We start from the raw sequence: 15215 nt of genomic DNA, 5'->3' as shown, positions 1-15215 counted from the left end.
CATCAGCACAGCACTGAAGCGATCGGTCGCGGATACCTTGCGACCGGTCGCGGATACGTTTTTGATACGTTGCGACCGGTCGCGGATACCTGCGACCGGTCGCTTTCTGCGAATTCTTCAGACTTCGAATCTGCTTCTAAACGACCGGTCGCTCACTCCTTCGCTTGCATACTAAATGTGAGCCAATTTTACAACACCACCCAGCCACCGGACCAGTCAAGTTTTGACCGGCGTCGCACCCCAAGCCAGCTCCGACCTTCCTCCTACCTCTGCTGCTGCTGTTTTGCCGAAAAATCCCGATTTTGATCGGATTTGTACTCGGTTTTTCCAATCCCTCGATCTCTCTCCTCCGGCCCTCAAATCCTTCGATTGAGGTATGGTTTTCTAGCTAGTTTCCATTGTCTTCTTCATTTTTTTTATTTCTACAGAATTTCAGTCGTGTTTATTGTTTAGGTTGAATGTATCAATTGGAATATTGATCAAGGTGAAAAATCCAAACTATGGAGGCTTTAAGTATGAAAACAGCACAGCTCATATCAGTTATCGTGGGAATGTCGTCGCTGAAGCTCCGATCGAAGAAGACACAATTCCAGCTCGTGCGACTCATAACATCACCTCTTCTGTATTAGGTTATTGCTTTCTAATTTCTCGTTGACTGTGCTTCTGTATGTGTTGTACTGGATAAAATACCAATATTTTAATATGTACCTGCCATTTCATATTGTAGGTGCTAATTCCAGTTGTCAGCTCCCAGCTAGAAATTGCTACAGGTTCTCGGGATATACTAAAGATTAAAGCTTGTCTGTTTTCAGTTTGCACTTCCCTTGTGGTAATTGTTTTTTATGGTCAATATCTTGGCAGAGTTTGTGCTTTATTCTTCTGCCACGACCTCTGGCATCTTTTGTTTTATTTGCATTGATCTAATGTTGAGGTTCCTGTCATGGATAGGTTAGAGGCAGGGAATCACTTTCTCATCCTTTTATGCTCAAAATCAGAAAAACATTGGAGACAATGCTATTATGGCCTTCTGTTGATGGGGATGAAGGTGTGTGATAAGTAAAGTTTCTCAAACACGTATCAATTTTGTTTCTATTGGTTAAGTTTGATGCTGATAGGTTTCTATCCCCTCAGTATCTAAAGCACAGCATGGGTGCATTGATTCCCCGGCACTGATGATATGTGCTGAGCTGCAAGATCCAGAATCATTTAGCATTGTTGGGAAGAAAGTTGATCTTGGTTATTGCATTATCCTAAGTATGAACTTAAATTTTGTAGGGCACATGTGACTTTTATGATCCATAATGCAGGTGATGCTTCATCAGGAAACTCCGTCCTCACCTATGTGATCAATAAACTTATACAAGATAACCACCAACCTTTTGTATCATCCAACTTGGATGATGTGAAATGCTCGTCTGAGGTTTGGTGGTTTTCAATACTTGGCTTTGACATCTTTGTGCATGCAGAAAACGGAAACTGCAATGCAGAAAACGGAATGTGCAATGCAAAAAACAGAAACATGAATAACCTATTTTACATTCTAGGTGGTTTTCAGTCTGATTCCCTCTCTCCCAACATGTTTTGAATAAAAAAAAATATATTGTTTTGTTTTGTTTAACTTTAGAGCTAAGCATTTTTGCCCAGGCTCAGCATTTCAATGTCTATTTTTGTATTGCAGTTTCTCTTTATGCATTGCAGTTTCTGTTTCTGCATCGCAGTTTCTGTTTCTGCATCGCAGTTTGTTTCTGCATTGCAGTTTCTATTTCTGCATTGCAGTTTCTGTTTCTGCATCGCAGTTTCCATTTTAGTACTTTCATCTTGGTTCCTCCATTTTGCTTCTATAAATTTTATTTTATTTATATATATATAATTGATATCTACATTGTATTTTTGTTTCAGTTTCTGCTTTTATTTGCAGTTTTTATGTGAATATGTGGTGAAATGATTTTTTTTTAATTTTTAAAACCGTTGATCGTTTATATAAATATTGTATAATTGAATAAATATTACAAAATCAAGTTTGGTGTAGTGGTTTGTGAGTGAGCCCTCTTCCTTTGAGGGTCAAGGTTCGAGTCCCTTTAATGACACAAAATCTTCTTTTTTTTTAAAAAGTGAATAAGGGGCAACGGCGGTTGGTCGGAGGTGGCCGGCGGCAGGTGGTTGGCCGGCGGTGGTGGTTGGCTGGATGTGGACATGTGGCATAGTATGCTTGCCTTAGAAGGAATGGCATTGTGTGTAATTTTGATATTTTTTAATGATATTTTTGTAAAATTGGGTACTCATTTTGGTCTTTGGCCTTATGCTAATTAGATGAAATTGTATTTCTTTCTACTAAATTAGTAAACTATATTTTGGTCTTTGGCCTTATGCTAATTAGATGAAGTTGCATTCCTAAAAGGACACAAATTAATGTGCAAACAACCAATTAAAAATACCCGCAAGTGCACGAATCTAATGAAGTATAGATTATGTAAGTACGGGGTCGATCCCACGAAGAACTTGTCGGCTTCCTATAAGTTCTAATTTGAGTACGTAAAGAACACTTATTTAACACACCACAAATCTACAAATGCAAATTGGAAACTAAAAAAAAAGTAAAGAAATGTAAATGAAATGAAACCACACAAAAAACCAAAGAAAAACAGAAACAGCACTTTCTATCACCCTTTTATCACCTATTTATCACCCGTTTTTGGGCAGATTCGTTTCTCTGTTTTTTCAGTTTCGACCTCTGTCCAGTGTTTTGCCTATAACTTTCCAACTGTTTATCCAAATTTCAAGTTCTTTATACGGTTGGATTCAGCACAGAAAATGGAAGAACACAGCGCGGACCAAAAGTCCAAAACAGTTACAAAAATAAACAGAATTCAGTAAACAAGACACACAATGTATCAAACACACAACTCACACACACATTGGGGGGGGGGGGGGGGTTTGGTTTGGTTCAAGTGACCTATTTCTATTGCATGAAAGTAAATGGACTTTGAATTTAAATGAGAATAGCAGGGATGAATTATCAAAGTGTGAAAATACCAAGTAACAAACACTAGGGTTTCGGAATCCACCCTAAACAATTCTACCCAAGTTCATGAATACTCAAGTGACGAACTCTAAACGTGTTGTTGAAGATGTTCGCAATCAAGACCAGTACGAGTGGCTCAAGACGCATTGATTCTCTCTAATGTACGTAAAGTGCAGTACGAGTGCTACAATACTTGTGCCTTCCCTATAATCGAATCTAGGTGTGCTTAGTACTTTGATTCAATTACAAGAAAAACCCATTAAGTTCAAAGAGAATATGAACATCACAAGAACCCTAATAGCATGGTGTTTACATTAGGTATTCAAAAAACCAATTCACATGGATGATTCTTACTTCATCCATTTATTGCTTAGGATAACATGAAGATACGCATAATCCCAACAACCTCAAGAAGCATGCTTTCAAAGGTGATCAATCAAAGAAGAACATACATCAAGGATAGATTAATTTGGTGAATTGGAATTCATCAACAATATCCAGAAATTCATACACTCAAGCATCAAAACAATAAGGTAATCATGTTTAGGGCTTCAACCTAAGCCCCAGCTATGGAGTTTAGTTGCTCATACTTATTCCAAATACAAATTCGAAATATAACTAGAAAGAAGTTACAGATTTTGTGAACATGGGAGCTCAAGGTCTTCAATGGTGGAAATCTCTTCCACTTCTTGCTTTGTTGCCCTTGTCTTCCTCCTTGAGCTCCCTAGCTCCAAGCTTCATCTCCAGCTCCAAAAATCTCTGCAAAATTATGGAATGATTCTGATTGCAATGGCTGATGCTCTTTGCACTCCTCTCTCCTCCTTTCCAGCTTTTCCAAAATATCTTTTAATATAAAACAATTACTTTTGTTAAAGCCTTAAGCCTTGTCCCCTTTGTCATGATGAAGCCTTGACTTCACAAAGATGCCAAATGCTTCAGAAAATATCTCTTTTACAAAGGTAATTCCTTGTTACCAAGAGTTATGGTAACAAGAAATTAAGATGACACAAAGGAGGTGAAAGCTGGCCAAAATCGGAATTCCAGAGCTGCTGTAACATATAGGATCAGTTGGATAGGCTAAACTTGTCCAATGGAGCTCAAATTTGGATATGTTGTAGTTAACATCCATTGGAACAAGTTTCATGAAGATCATGACCTCATCCGAGCACCAGAGCATGTTGATCCCAGGCCAAGAAGTTGACCTACGAAAATGAACAAAAACAAAGTTTATAACCAATAATGCACTTTTAGCTCATTTTCATTCCAACCAAGGTAAAATCTAAGAAAACACAAAAAGGAAGTAAAAAGCTATAAAATGTCAAGAACTAACTCAAAATAATAGGTGAATAACATGAAAAATCATGTGTAAAAATGAACCGAACAGTTGGCCGGCGGTGGTGGTTGGCTGGATGTGGACATGTGGCATAGTATGCTTGCCTTAGAAGGAATGGCATTGTGTGTAATTTTGATATTTTTTAATGATATTTTTGTAAAATTGGGTACTCATTTTGGTCTTTGGCCTTATGCTAATTAGATGAAATTGTATTTCTTTCTACTAAATTAGTAAACTATATTATGGTTTAAAACTAAAGCTCCCTTAATATTATAAAACCCTTTGGATGGGAGAACATTGTGGCGCGGTTTGGGAAGGTATTTGGTGAGGAGGTCAGTCACTTGATCAATGGATGGAATGCAGCAAACCCGGTGGATGCCCAAGGCCACCTTTTCACGGACGAAGTGATAATCGAGCTTGATATGTCAGGTGCATGTGTGAAAAACAAGATTGGCTGCCAAGTAAGTTGCGCAGATATTGTCACAGTAAAGATGGACTGGGAATTGGAGTTGGACACCAAGTTCAACCAAAAGGTATGATAAGCATGTGGTTTCGACACATGCACGGGCTAAGGACCGTACTCAGGTTTCGAATTAAGTATGTCAATACAAATATTTTAAATTAAATTTTGTATTTCAAATATATGTATCATGAAACTTCTAGTTTTAACTTTTAACTAATTGTTTAACATGGAACTTCTGGTCCAAATAAAATAATCAATAAATAATTCATAAAGAAAATAAAGTAGACTTAAACTTAAAATAATAACAACTGCAAATTATCATTAAAAAAAATGATAAGCATCTAAACATAAAGCATAAAGTTATAAATAAATTAAATATATAAAATGTCATATCTAAGATAAATTTAATTTATAGAACTACAAAATCTAGTCTAAAAATATTTGCAAATTTCTAATACAATAAATTGAAATAAATTCTTAAACTTCAGGTTTCAAAGTATAAAATTTCTAGTTATATATTGAATTTGATCTTGAACGTTGGGTTCAAAAAGATCATATAAAAGTATTGATTTTTTAATTTTAAAAACATTAGGTTAAAAACTAAATGATGAATCAAAGATCACAATAAAATAGACATGAAAATTGAAGAACTTCAAGTTCCAATTAGATTGTGTAATATAAAACTACATAATGTAATCAAATATTAGAATAATAAGAACAAAACCAATGAACTTGGAAGTATCAAATTGTTTAGTACAAAGTACATCACATTTTTTTAATTACAATCTTTTGATTCCATTGTGGAAAATATAATAAGGATTTAAAAATTGAATTGTTTAGCCAAATCCTTTAATTACATACTTCGGAATTCTTCAACTTGTTCTGCCCAATTATTTTTCCAATGATTCTTAGATTCACACTCGAAGCAAACCATCATTGTCCTTGGATTTAGAATTCCTACCATTGTCTTTCTTGCTATCACGCTTGTTTGAACGACCTCTTTCTTCGGTCTTTACCACTAATCCTTCGCCTAGAGAGCCCTCTCCACTATGCTTAGACATTCGGTGGTGGGTGAGAATGTCTTGTACCACCTCCTCAATCTTGAGAGTACTCTTGCTAAACATAAGCATTGTTTGAAAGTGCCTATATGATAGAGGTAAGGATGTCAACAACATAAGAGCATCATTACCCTTCGTATCATATATAACTTTCGTCATCTGCAAGTCCGCAATACACCTATTGAATGTGCTAAGATGCTCCCTCCTCCATTCGAAGATTTAGAAGCTCCTCCATGAGTTCCTCCATGAGGAAGAGTTTGTTTGATAGTGACTTTCTTGCAAACATTTGTTCGTGCTTTTCCAATGTTTGCTTCACGGTGTCTTCCATCATGTTGAACAACACCTCATTTGAGATGAAGTTCTCAATGGTCCCCACTCGGTGAGGTTGTCCCACTCCTCCGCTGTCATGATTTTCGGCCTTTTCTCCTTACCTGCCAAGACAACATTAAGACCCAGTTGGGCTAGGGCGTACTTCATCCTTCTTTGCCATAGTGTGAAGTTCTCTTTGCAGGTGAACAACTTCAACTCGATCTTCATGCTAGCCGTTTGTGGTTGCATCGGCTTTGTCTCTTTAGCCTTCTTGTCACCCACAACCTTGCTCAAACCCTTTGGTTTACCAAAAAAAAAAGAAAAAAAAGAAGAAAATAAACCTTAGCTATCTATTCTTTAAAACCCTAGCTCTCTATTTCTCTCACAACCTTGCTCAAACCATTTGATGTCCTTGTAAACTCTCTCTTGTCTTATGAATTAACCTAGCCCCAAAACTTGTATTTATAGCTTATAGAACTTGGGTTACAAGTATTGTTAAAATAGGATTCCTAAAAGCCTGTTGGAATAAGTAAAGATAACTTATTTCCTAATCCTAATTCCTAAACCAATATCGATAAGGGAAACTGTTTCTTAAATCTAGTGGGAAATCCTGCGCGCACTATTCCTTATCCAAATTGGATTTCCATAGAATCCTACCCAACCTTTTTGGTCAAGCCTGTTTAGCATCAACCCACTATCCATCATTTCCGCTGCCGAATGTTCATCTATTCATCTTAGTTCCTTTTCATCGAACCTTTGGGAACGTGTGGTCTTTAGTTAAGAACGTGTAGAAGCATTTCATCTTACAAGAAATCAGGCTTCAACACTTTTCTGTGTCAGATTTTTCCTTGCTTAATTGGGTACTGGGTTTTTCTTGAACATCAACAAAAGTTTGGGCCATGTACTAAAGGATGGATAGGAAATTACTAGAATCAACATAGGGAAAACCGAATCTGCCACACAAAATTAGCTAAATTTCACTTTTCGTCCTAGTAATTTTGCTGAAGGTTCATCAAGGTTCTTATAATTTTGATTTTGCCGATTATCCCACTGTAGATTACAACTGTAGAACATCCAAAATTCTATCAATTTGGTTGACGGAAGTGGCATCCAAAATTCTATCAAAAGAAGTCCTTTGATTGCCAAAAAAAAAGTTGCAAATGAGAGGTATATATGATAATTGAAGCCAGGTAAGAGTGAAGGAAAAAGAAGTCATTTGTAAAGATTGGACCGGTATACAAATAATTGCAGTCATGCCAGGTATTTTTATATTCAGTGAAAAAATAAGAACAAAAGAAGAACAGGGGAGTGGTAAAGAAAACAGATACCATTATAACTCTATAACAAATCCAATCGCCACACAGATACAAAGAATAAAAAGAATAAGAAGAGTCACAGATCAAGAACTAGCTAGTCGCAATCCAAATGCTGAAGATGCATCCTGGATGCTTAGCTACTCCGCTCATTTGCACTGTAAAGATTTGAGAGTCTTGGCTGCCACATCAAAAGCTATGGTGCAGTTCATGTTGGTAGCCTTTTTCTTCTTCATTATGAACATAATTGCAACTTTTCCATTCAATCTGCCTACGCTGTTGAGCGTCAACACCCCACTGCTCAATTCGCTGCCCAGATTTGAACCAGTTAATAAATTTGAACTCAAAGTCACCTCCACATTTCTTTTTATGGTCGAAAGCCATCCAGCCTTGCCCTTTTCGATATTAATTACCCCCACAGTCGCGCCTTGGTATTGAAACGTGACATTGGCAGCATTGAACTTGTAGGAACCCCAGTTGGCTGAATTCTTGATACTGATTTGGGTTGTGAATTTCATGTCGAATGAAGGCGTTGCCGGGACAGATTCAAAGCTTTGGACGTTGATGTTGCTGCCTAGCCTGAACTTGGGGGTCTTGACTTTCATCACAGTGAGACTCATCGTGGTGATAACTATGATCTGAAACACAACGAAAATAGTAATATATATGGCCATTTTGATTTTCTTCTGGCGTTTCAGCTCATCAGAGGATTGCAAAGATTCTGCATCATTTGTTTTCCAAGCCATGTTGATTTCTTTTAGTGGAAGGAAGTAAAGCTTCAAAAGAAAATGCTCTGCTTTTTCTCTGTTTCGGTCTGTAAAATATGAACTGATGAGTAAGTGTATTGATTGTGATAATATTGGTGAGTGCTGTGTGGTATTTATAGACAATTTGGTCAATGAGTTAATTGCAGGAATAATATCGACGGTGTAAACTTGATGGAAATTGGAATCAAAACGCGCAAATAATTAATTGGGTTGTAGTTTATTGACTTCTAGAACCGTTACTATTATTCTACTATACTTGTTATATATTAATGTTTGCTGCGCGGCTGCGCCTATGGACACCTTTCAAAATAATTAATTGGGTTGTAGTTTATTGACTTCTAGAACCATAGTATACTTGTCATATATTATATGTTTGCTGCGCGGCTGCGCAAATTATTAATTGGGTTGTATGTTTTCACTTGTGGTGGAGAACCGATTAGTTGGAAAGTGGTGCTACAATCAGTTACTGCTTTGTCTACTACCGAAGCAGAATATATGCGGCTAACAGAGGCTTCTAATGAAACATTATGGCTAATAAGATTGGCTAAAGAGTTCGGGATAGCCCAAAACTTTGTGGTAATACAAAGTAACAATTAAAGTGTTATATGCTTAGTCAAGAATCAAGTGTTTCACGGAATGTCTAAGCATATTGATGTACGGTGCCACCGGATAGGCGATTAGGTGAACGATGGGGACATTGCAATAAAGACGGTTCATACAAATGAGAACGCTTTGGATTGCTTGACCAAGCCAGTCACAGCTGAGAAGTTCAGACATTATTTGAGCTTGCTCAATCTTGTTACATGCTAAAGATTGAGGTGGAGCTCTTGGGAATTACTAGAACGATTTTTAAGGGGTTTGAAGAGGTTCTAGGGGTCAATAATTTTCACAAGATCTTTAAGACTCGCCAAGGTGGAGATTGTTGATGTTGTTTCATTTAAAGATGCGGAAGGAGTTGAAAGAAACATGCATCTAATGCTTAAGAAATGAACTTTAGCCACAACCTATACAATAAAAACATTCTAAATGGCGGATTCATTTTGTTTATACTAGTTGAGCTAAATCTTTTTCATTTTAAATCAAGTATCTTATCCTAGTCTCTTTGAACACAAATAGAAAAGGGAAAATGGAATAGATCTTTACCATTGATGACATTTTCTTGATTTATCAAAAATGAACACCTTTGTTAGAAAGACCCTTTTTCCACTTGATTTTGACTCATTCACCTTAAGGCTCCAAGATTGGAGTCCTCTACCTCACCACACCAAATGCTCCTAGTGATTAAGAGAAGGCAATCAAGAAGTATGGATGCTATTCTACTTCTTGATTAGACCAATTTTTTATTTTTGGAAGATGATCACTCATCAACCAAAGTAGGAAACCAAAAACCAGGGACGGACCTATAGTTTGGCAAACCTGGGCTATAGCCCAGGTGGCTTCTTTTTTCCAGCAAAAATAAAATAAAATCCTAGGCTCACCCATAACCTAATTAACCTCATCTAGTTCTCCTAGTCAATAAAAAGAAAAGAGTTGGGGGGGCCACCTAAGCCAGGTGGCTTCTTTTTTCCAACCAAAAAAATAAAATCCTAGCTCACCCAATTTAAATAACCTAACCTCATCTAGTTGGGGTGTGGGGGAACTCACACACAGCACAGCAAAAGAGAAAAAAAAGATAAAATAAAATAACTCACACACAGCATATAGAAAGAAAAAAAAAAAGGAAGAAGAAGAATAAGAAGAAGCACCACCCTACCCTCACATGTAGAGAAGAAAAAAAAAACGCTCTTGTTGCTGCTGCCCTCACCTTCAAGACTTAATTCAAGTGAACCAAGTTTCTATATTCGTCATGTAAGCTTCTCTCAATTTCTTGAGGATTTTTTTTGGAGTTTATGAAGTATCAATTAGGATTTGCAATTGGGGCATCAGTTTCAGTTTATGAGTTATGAATTATCAAATAGGATTTGTAATTAATTTTATAGATATTTATAAAAATACCCAATCCTAGACATGTATTTATAAAAATACCCAAGCACTATTTAAACATAGAAACATACCCAAAATGGGTTTTGGGTATGTGTGTAATGATGGGTTTTGGGTATGTTTATAAATGGGTTTTGAGTGTGTGTAATGATGAGTTTTGGGTGTTGAGTATTTTTATAATTTCAGCCCTCATTTTGGGTATTTTAGTGAAACTCCCTTAATTTTATTGTTCTTGCTGGTTTTTTTTTTTTTTGTTTTTTTTTTTTTGTTATCAATGAAATCACATGGTATTGTTAAGTTTTCTATCTACTTAGTACCTAAATTTAGCCCAGCCCATTTTAAAATCCTAGGTCCATCCCTGCCAAAAACCCTAGCTAGGTTTTCTCCAACACTTAGCTTATATAGGACAACACAAAAGGCAATTGGGTGGGTATTTGGGGCTCTATTTGGTCCATGGGTTATGTTATCTTATGTCACTTATCCATTGGGCCCAATAGCCTTTTGGGTTATTTTGTCCATTTCCTTTTAAATCATATTTAAAAGCCCAATCTAATATTTCTATATGTCAATATTAATTCAATAATTAATCTTTTAATTATAATTTAACTATTAAATTATAATTATAGTCTTACTTAATTGACTCGGTCGAACTATTTGACTTTGGTCAATTGCTCCGGTCAACATGTTGACTTTTGATCGTTGACTTTGACATTTAATTATCAACCATTGACTTGTGTCTCCTCATTTGTACCTCTAATCACATTCTTTGGGTGTGCAGATTCGTAGGTTCCCTTTAGAAATGTAGTGGGTTGACTCAACTCCTCATAGATGATATACGAATTAAATTCCACAATTAAATTCTTCCTATTAATAAAGATTAATTGAAACCTTTTAGGACATCCACAAACCATGGTTGTGGCCTAACAGCAAGTCACGGTTATCCGAGCTAAATGAGACATTGTGAAAGAACCTATATTGGAATGACCGTGCAATTGAATCCTTCTCTTATGTCAATACTCCTTATTCACATTATTAGATCATGGAATCCGATTGTCAATATCCTAAGAGCATGTCCACCCCTACACTCAAATCAGGCAAAAGGCCCCCTTGGCGAGCCCAGAAGCCCTCCAGCGCAAGAGAAGTAGCTCGGGCAAGCTGCGGGCCCCACCAATCCTGGCAAGCCCACGGGCAAATTCTGCCTGGGCTGAAGCTCACGCGCCAACGATAAAAAAAATTTGAATTTATGGTTGCTAATGTCATCGTGACATCATCGCCTGACAGGGTCCAACGGAAAAATGCCACGTGGCGCTGCGATGGCTTTTCTCCCAGAAATCCGACGGCCCTCTTTTTTTGGTCAAACAAAAGCCAAAAACATTCGAAATTTTTTTAAAAAATACCAAAAAATACTGGATTTTTTCCCTATAAATATCTATCAATTTTATTCACTTTCCACACCAAATCTTCATACCAATTCTCCTCCTTCCAATATTTTTTACTTTCCACTCACATTTTTCTATTACAAAATTCCATTTGTGTAAAAATATAAATGGCCTCTTCCATCGAAGCCGGAGGGTCGTTGACAAACGTTCAAAGAGGGCAAAATCTTGGCGACAAGATAAAAAATAATAATTGACGTTTTATTCAATTTAATGTCATTTATATATATATATATTTCTTACATTTCAAATTTCATTTTTTTTAACAGATTATTCAAGGTAAAACAAAAAAGAGGAAAACCATTACACATGACCAGGGACGGACCCACAGTGAGGTCACTGGGGTCAAACGACCCTATGGAAGCCATGGAAATAGGCTTGGAGGTCCACTTGAGCTGGCTGTGTGACCCCTTGGATTGCCCTCCAAGTGCTTGATGTTTTGCCTGAGAGGAAGCTGCGTGTAGGAGGAAGAAGAAGCAGTGCAATGCGCTTCTGTTTTTTTTAAAACATCCTAGGCAAAACGACGTCGTTTTGGCCCAGGAAAATTTTTAAAATAAAAAACTCTTATGTATCCCTCCATTCTCCCACGTCTGTTTCCTAAGTAGAAAGTGGACCTCCAGTCCAGCGAGTTCTTTTTAATCTTTTTAACCTGTTTTGTTGTTGGAATCCCATTTATTATTATTTCTTAGAATCCATGAATGATGAGCTTTACTAGTAATTTTATCTAAGGATGACCACAACATGGTTTTATCACCACTATTAACACTTAAGAATTTCTCCACACACACACACAAAAAAAAAATATTTTTCTTCATTGTAATTAGAACAAAATGCAGTAACCAACAGATTGGAGCCAGATGTGCAGTCAAAATATCTGACCCAGTAAAATTTTGGCTTGTTTTTCCAACAGTGCTAAAACCAATATTGCTTGGATGAAATTCATGATTTAATGGAAATCAAAGTATATTTTTCCAAGAAAGGAATAAAATTTGAAAGAGAAAAAATAGATAAGAAAAATAACTCATTCTTAAATTTTCTTTGGAACATTTACACTATGACCCTACGGGGTTCGGATCCTGGGTCCGTCACTGCACATGGCTCCTCAAGTGAGCAATGCCCGCAATTGGTTCCAGTGGTGCGTTCCGTGTCGGAAATAATGGCACTATTACTTCCTCCGAAGGAAAATACTCCCCCACGTCGTGATCCGGCGGAAACGCCTCCGCCAATGATTGAGTCGTCGTTGTACTCGATTATGTCAGACTATGAGGACCAGGAGGATTTCAATTGTATGATGAGTGAGTAGGTATTTCAATTGTATGATAAGTGATATGTGAATTTTATAATAAAAATGGACACGTGGCAACCAAAAATTTTATCCGAAAATGTTATCTCAAATTTTAGATGAGAATTTTATAATAAATTGTGACACGTGGCAACCAAAAATATTATCTGAAAAACTTATCAAAATTAATAGTTTAAAGTATAAAAAAATTCAGACAAAAAAAAAGTATAAAAAAATAGGAAATAAAGTACAATGAATAGTATTTGCCCTTGCCTTAGCCTTTCGGGGTTGAATCAAAAATGGCAAGGCAGGCACTACTATTCATGTGAATAGTGTCATCCCTTGCCTTGCCTTAGTCTTGCCTTAGCCTTTTGGGGTGGACATGCTCTAATGTGAATAATTTCTTTTATATGATTATCATGGTAAGACTTGAAGACTTCTTCTTTCAAGTCTTATCCACTACTCTGCGCAGAGATTTGAACAATCATATCTTGTAGTATTCTCTCTCCTTTACTGAGAGTAGAGATTCTTTGTTGTACATTCATTTGCTTCCATGACTCTATTAAGAATCCTGATGAACACCTTTAAGCTATGCATAATTCAACATGACCGTATAGTGCCCTCAAAGCTTAACAACATAGCCACAAAACATCTATGATGCCTCAAGTCTAAGGATTAGTTTGCACCATTGCAATTTATGAGTTCCAGCTTGACATGTGAGTAAATACTTTCATGCTGTAACTCATGTGTTGGATCGTGTTCAATGTACTTGTTGTTCTACAAGCACCTACACACATATCGATGTGCCTCCATACTTAATGACTTGAGACCTTGTCATTCCTTACATATAGAGACGATACTTTGTGTAATGGTCTTTGCGGAATATTGACGTCCAATCAATATTCCTATAACCATGAACATATATTCAGGATTTAGGGATGATGAGAAGTCTCCATGTATGCAATCTCATTACATAGCTCTCATATCCACTCGTGTATTCTTTGGACTATGGTTGTTCTACATATTGAAAGATAATATAGGATGATTTAATGTATAAAACAACATTTCTTGCCCATTGATAACATAATATGTCTTTTATCAAAGATGTCATTAACTCTAACTATTACATAATTCGTTGGCTTTAAGGGCATATTTCTAACAGGAGTGAAGGAAACATATAGTCAAAAGAGCTGCAATAGTTTTGACTGGGCTCTGCCGCTCAAGCTGAAACTATAGGCGCTTGAGCAGCAGAGCGGTACATCTCACCCAGACCCAAGCGCTTGAGCACCTACTCGAGTGGCAGATACTCAAACTCGAGCAAATGCAGGCGCTCGAGAGGCACGAGTGGTGCTCGAGCGGGAGGTGCAAATCCAGCGCGTATACCTGGCGAATCTGGACATATTTTCTCCTAGTTTTGGAGTCTTTTAAGTTTCATATTCCTTGTATAATTGTACTAAAGCCCTATGACATATAAATAGGTACTTTAGCGCTAGGTTATTGTAACATGAGAAAGCTAAGGCATCAAATTGGGTTTGAGCCAAGGGTAAGAGAAAAGAGAGCTAGGGTTTGTTAGAGATCAAAGGGGATTCTTCATTGTAACCAAATGGGTTCTTTCATACTAGTGAATTTCTCGGGGATCACCAAGAGGACGTAGGCACAACGTTAAACCTCTATAAATTCTTGTGTTCTTTGCGTGTGTGTGTGTGTGTGTGTACTTTGTGGTTTCGTGTGTGCTTTATCTTTGCTTGGTTTGTGTGTAATAGTTGCGTGGTCCATCAACGACAAGGTCTTGGAATGTTTCGCATAACAAGAAGAAGACCAAGCGTGGAAGGAGGCGCATCTGCGACATCGTCGTTTCCACTTTCATAAAGTCCAATTGTTTTTGAACACTTGGTTTTGATATTATCTATGCTTCGGTTTTAACGTAGCTCACCCCCCTCTTTAAAAAAGGAACGCTGCGTTTAACAAGCAGCAAACCTTTTTATTTGCTCTATAAAAAAATATTAACCTTATTATTTTAAATAGGATTAATTATATTTTTGGTCACTGAGGTTTGGCTCAAAATCAAATTTGGTCACCGTGATTCAATTTTCCCAATTTGGTCACTGTATTTGCATTAGTTAAAAAATCAAGTCCAATGTCTAACCCTGTCGGTTTTATTCATAGAGTTAACTACATATAAAATAGAATTAACTACATAAAAATAGGTTTAACTAAAAATTAAAAAAAATCACCAGTACATAATACATAAT

The 15215-nt window shown here is 36.8% G+C and overlaps 1 protein-coding gene and 1 long non-coding RNA gene across 2 annotated transcripts; one reads left to right on the top strand and one right to left on the bottom strand.

Annotated features, from left to right (window-relative positions):
* Window positions 1–733: 733 nt before the first annotated feature.
* On the top strand, window positions 734–1165 carry LOC110773919 (uncharacterized). The gene is made up of 3 exons (XR_015835974.1): window positions 734–829; window positions 954–1045; window positions 1132–1165. It is a non-coding gene; the product is annotated as an uncharacterized LOC110773919 (long non-coding RNA).
* Window positions 1166–7421: 6256 nt separating this feature from the next.
* LOC148294512 (uncharacterized) lies at window positions 7422–8347 on the bottom strand. The gene has a single exon (XM_088253469.1). It carries the CDS (start codon window positions 8242–8244, stop codon window positions 7648–7650), a length of 597 nt encoding a protein of 198 aa, XP_088109595.1. The 5' UTR covers window positions 8245–8347; the 3' UTR covers window positions 7422–7647.
* Window positions 8348–15215: the final 6868 nt, after the last annotated feature.

Source organism: Prunus avium, chromosome 5, assembly GCF_965620075.1.
Source record: "Prunus avium chromosome 5, drPruAviu1.hap1.1, whole genome shotgun sequence".
Classification (NCBI taxonomy): domain Eukaryota; kingdom Viridiplantae; phylum Streptophyta; class Magnoliopsida; order Rosales; family Rosaceae; genus Prunus; species Prunus avium.
Note: the sequence above shows the minus strand (reverse complement) of the source record. Positions and strands in the feature narration are given on the sequence as shown.

Bases quoted from the DNA above. Each gene is read 5' to 3' on its own strand.
- LOC148294512 (XM_088253469.1), bottom strand. From the start codon at position 8,244: ATGGCTTGGAAAACAAATGATGCAGAATCTTTGCAATCCTCTGATGAG.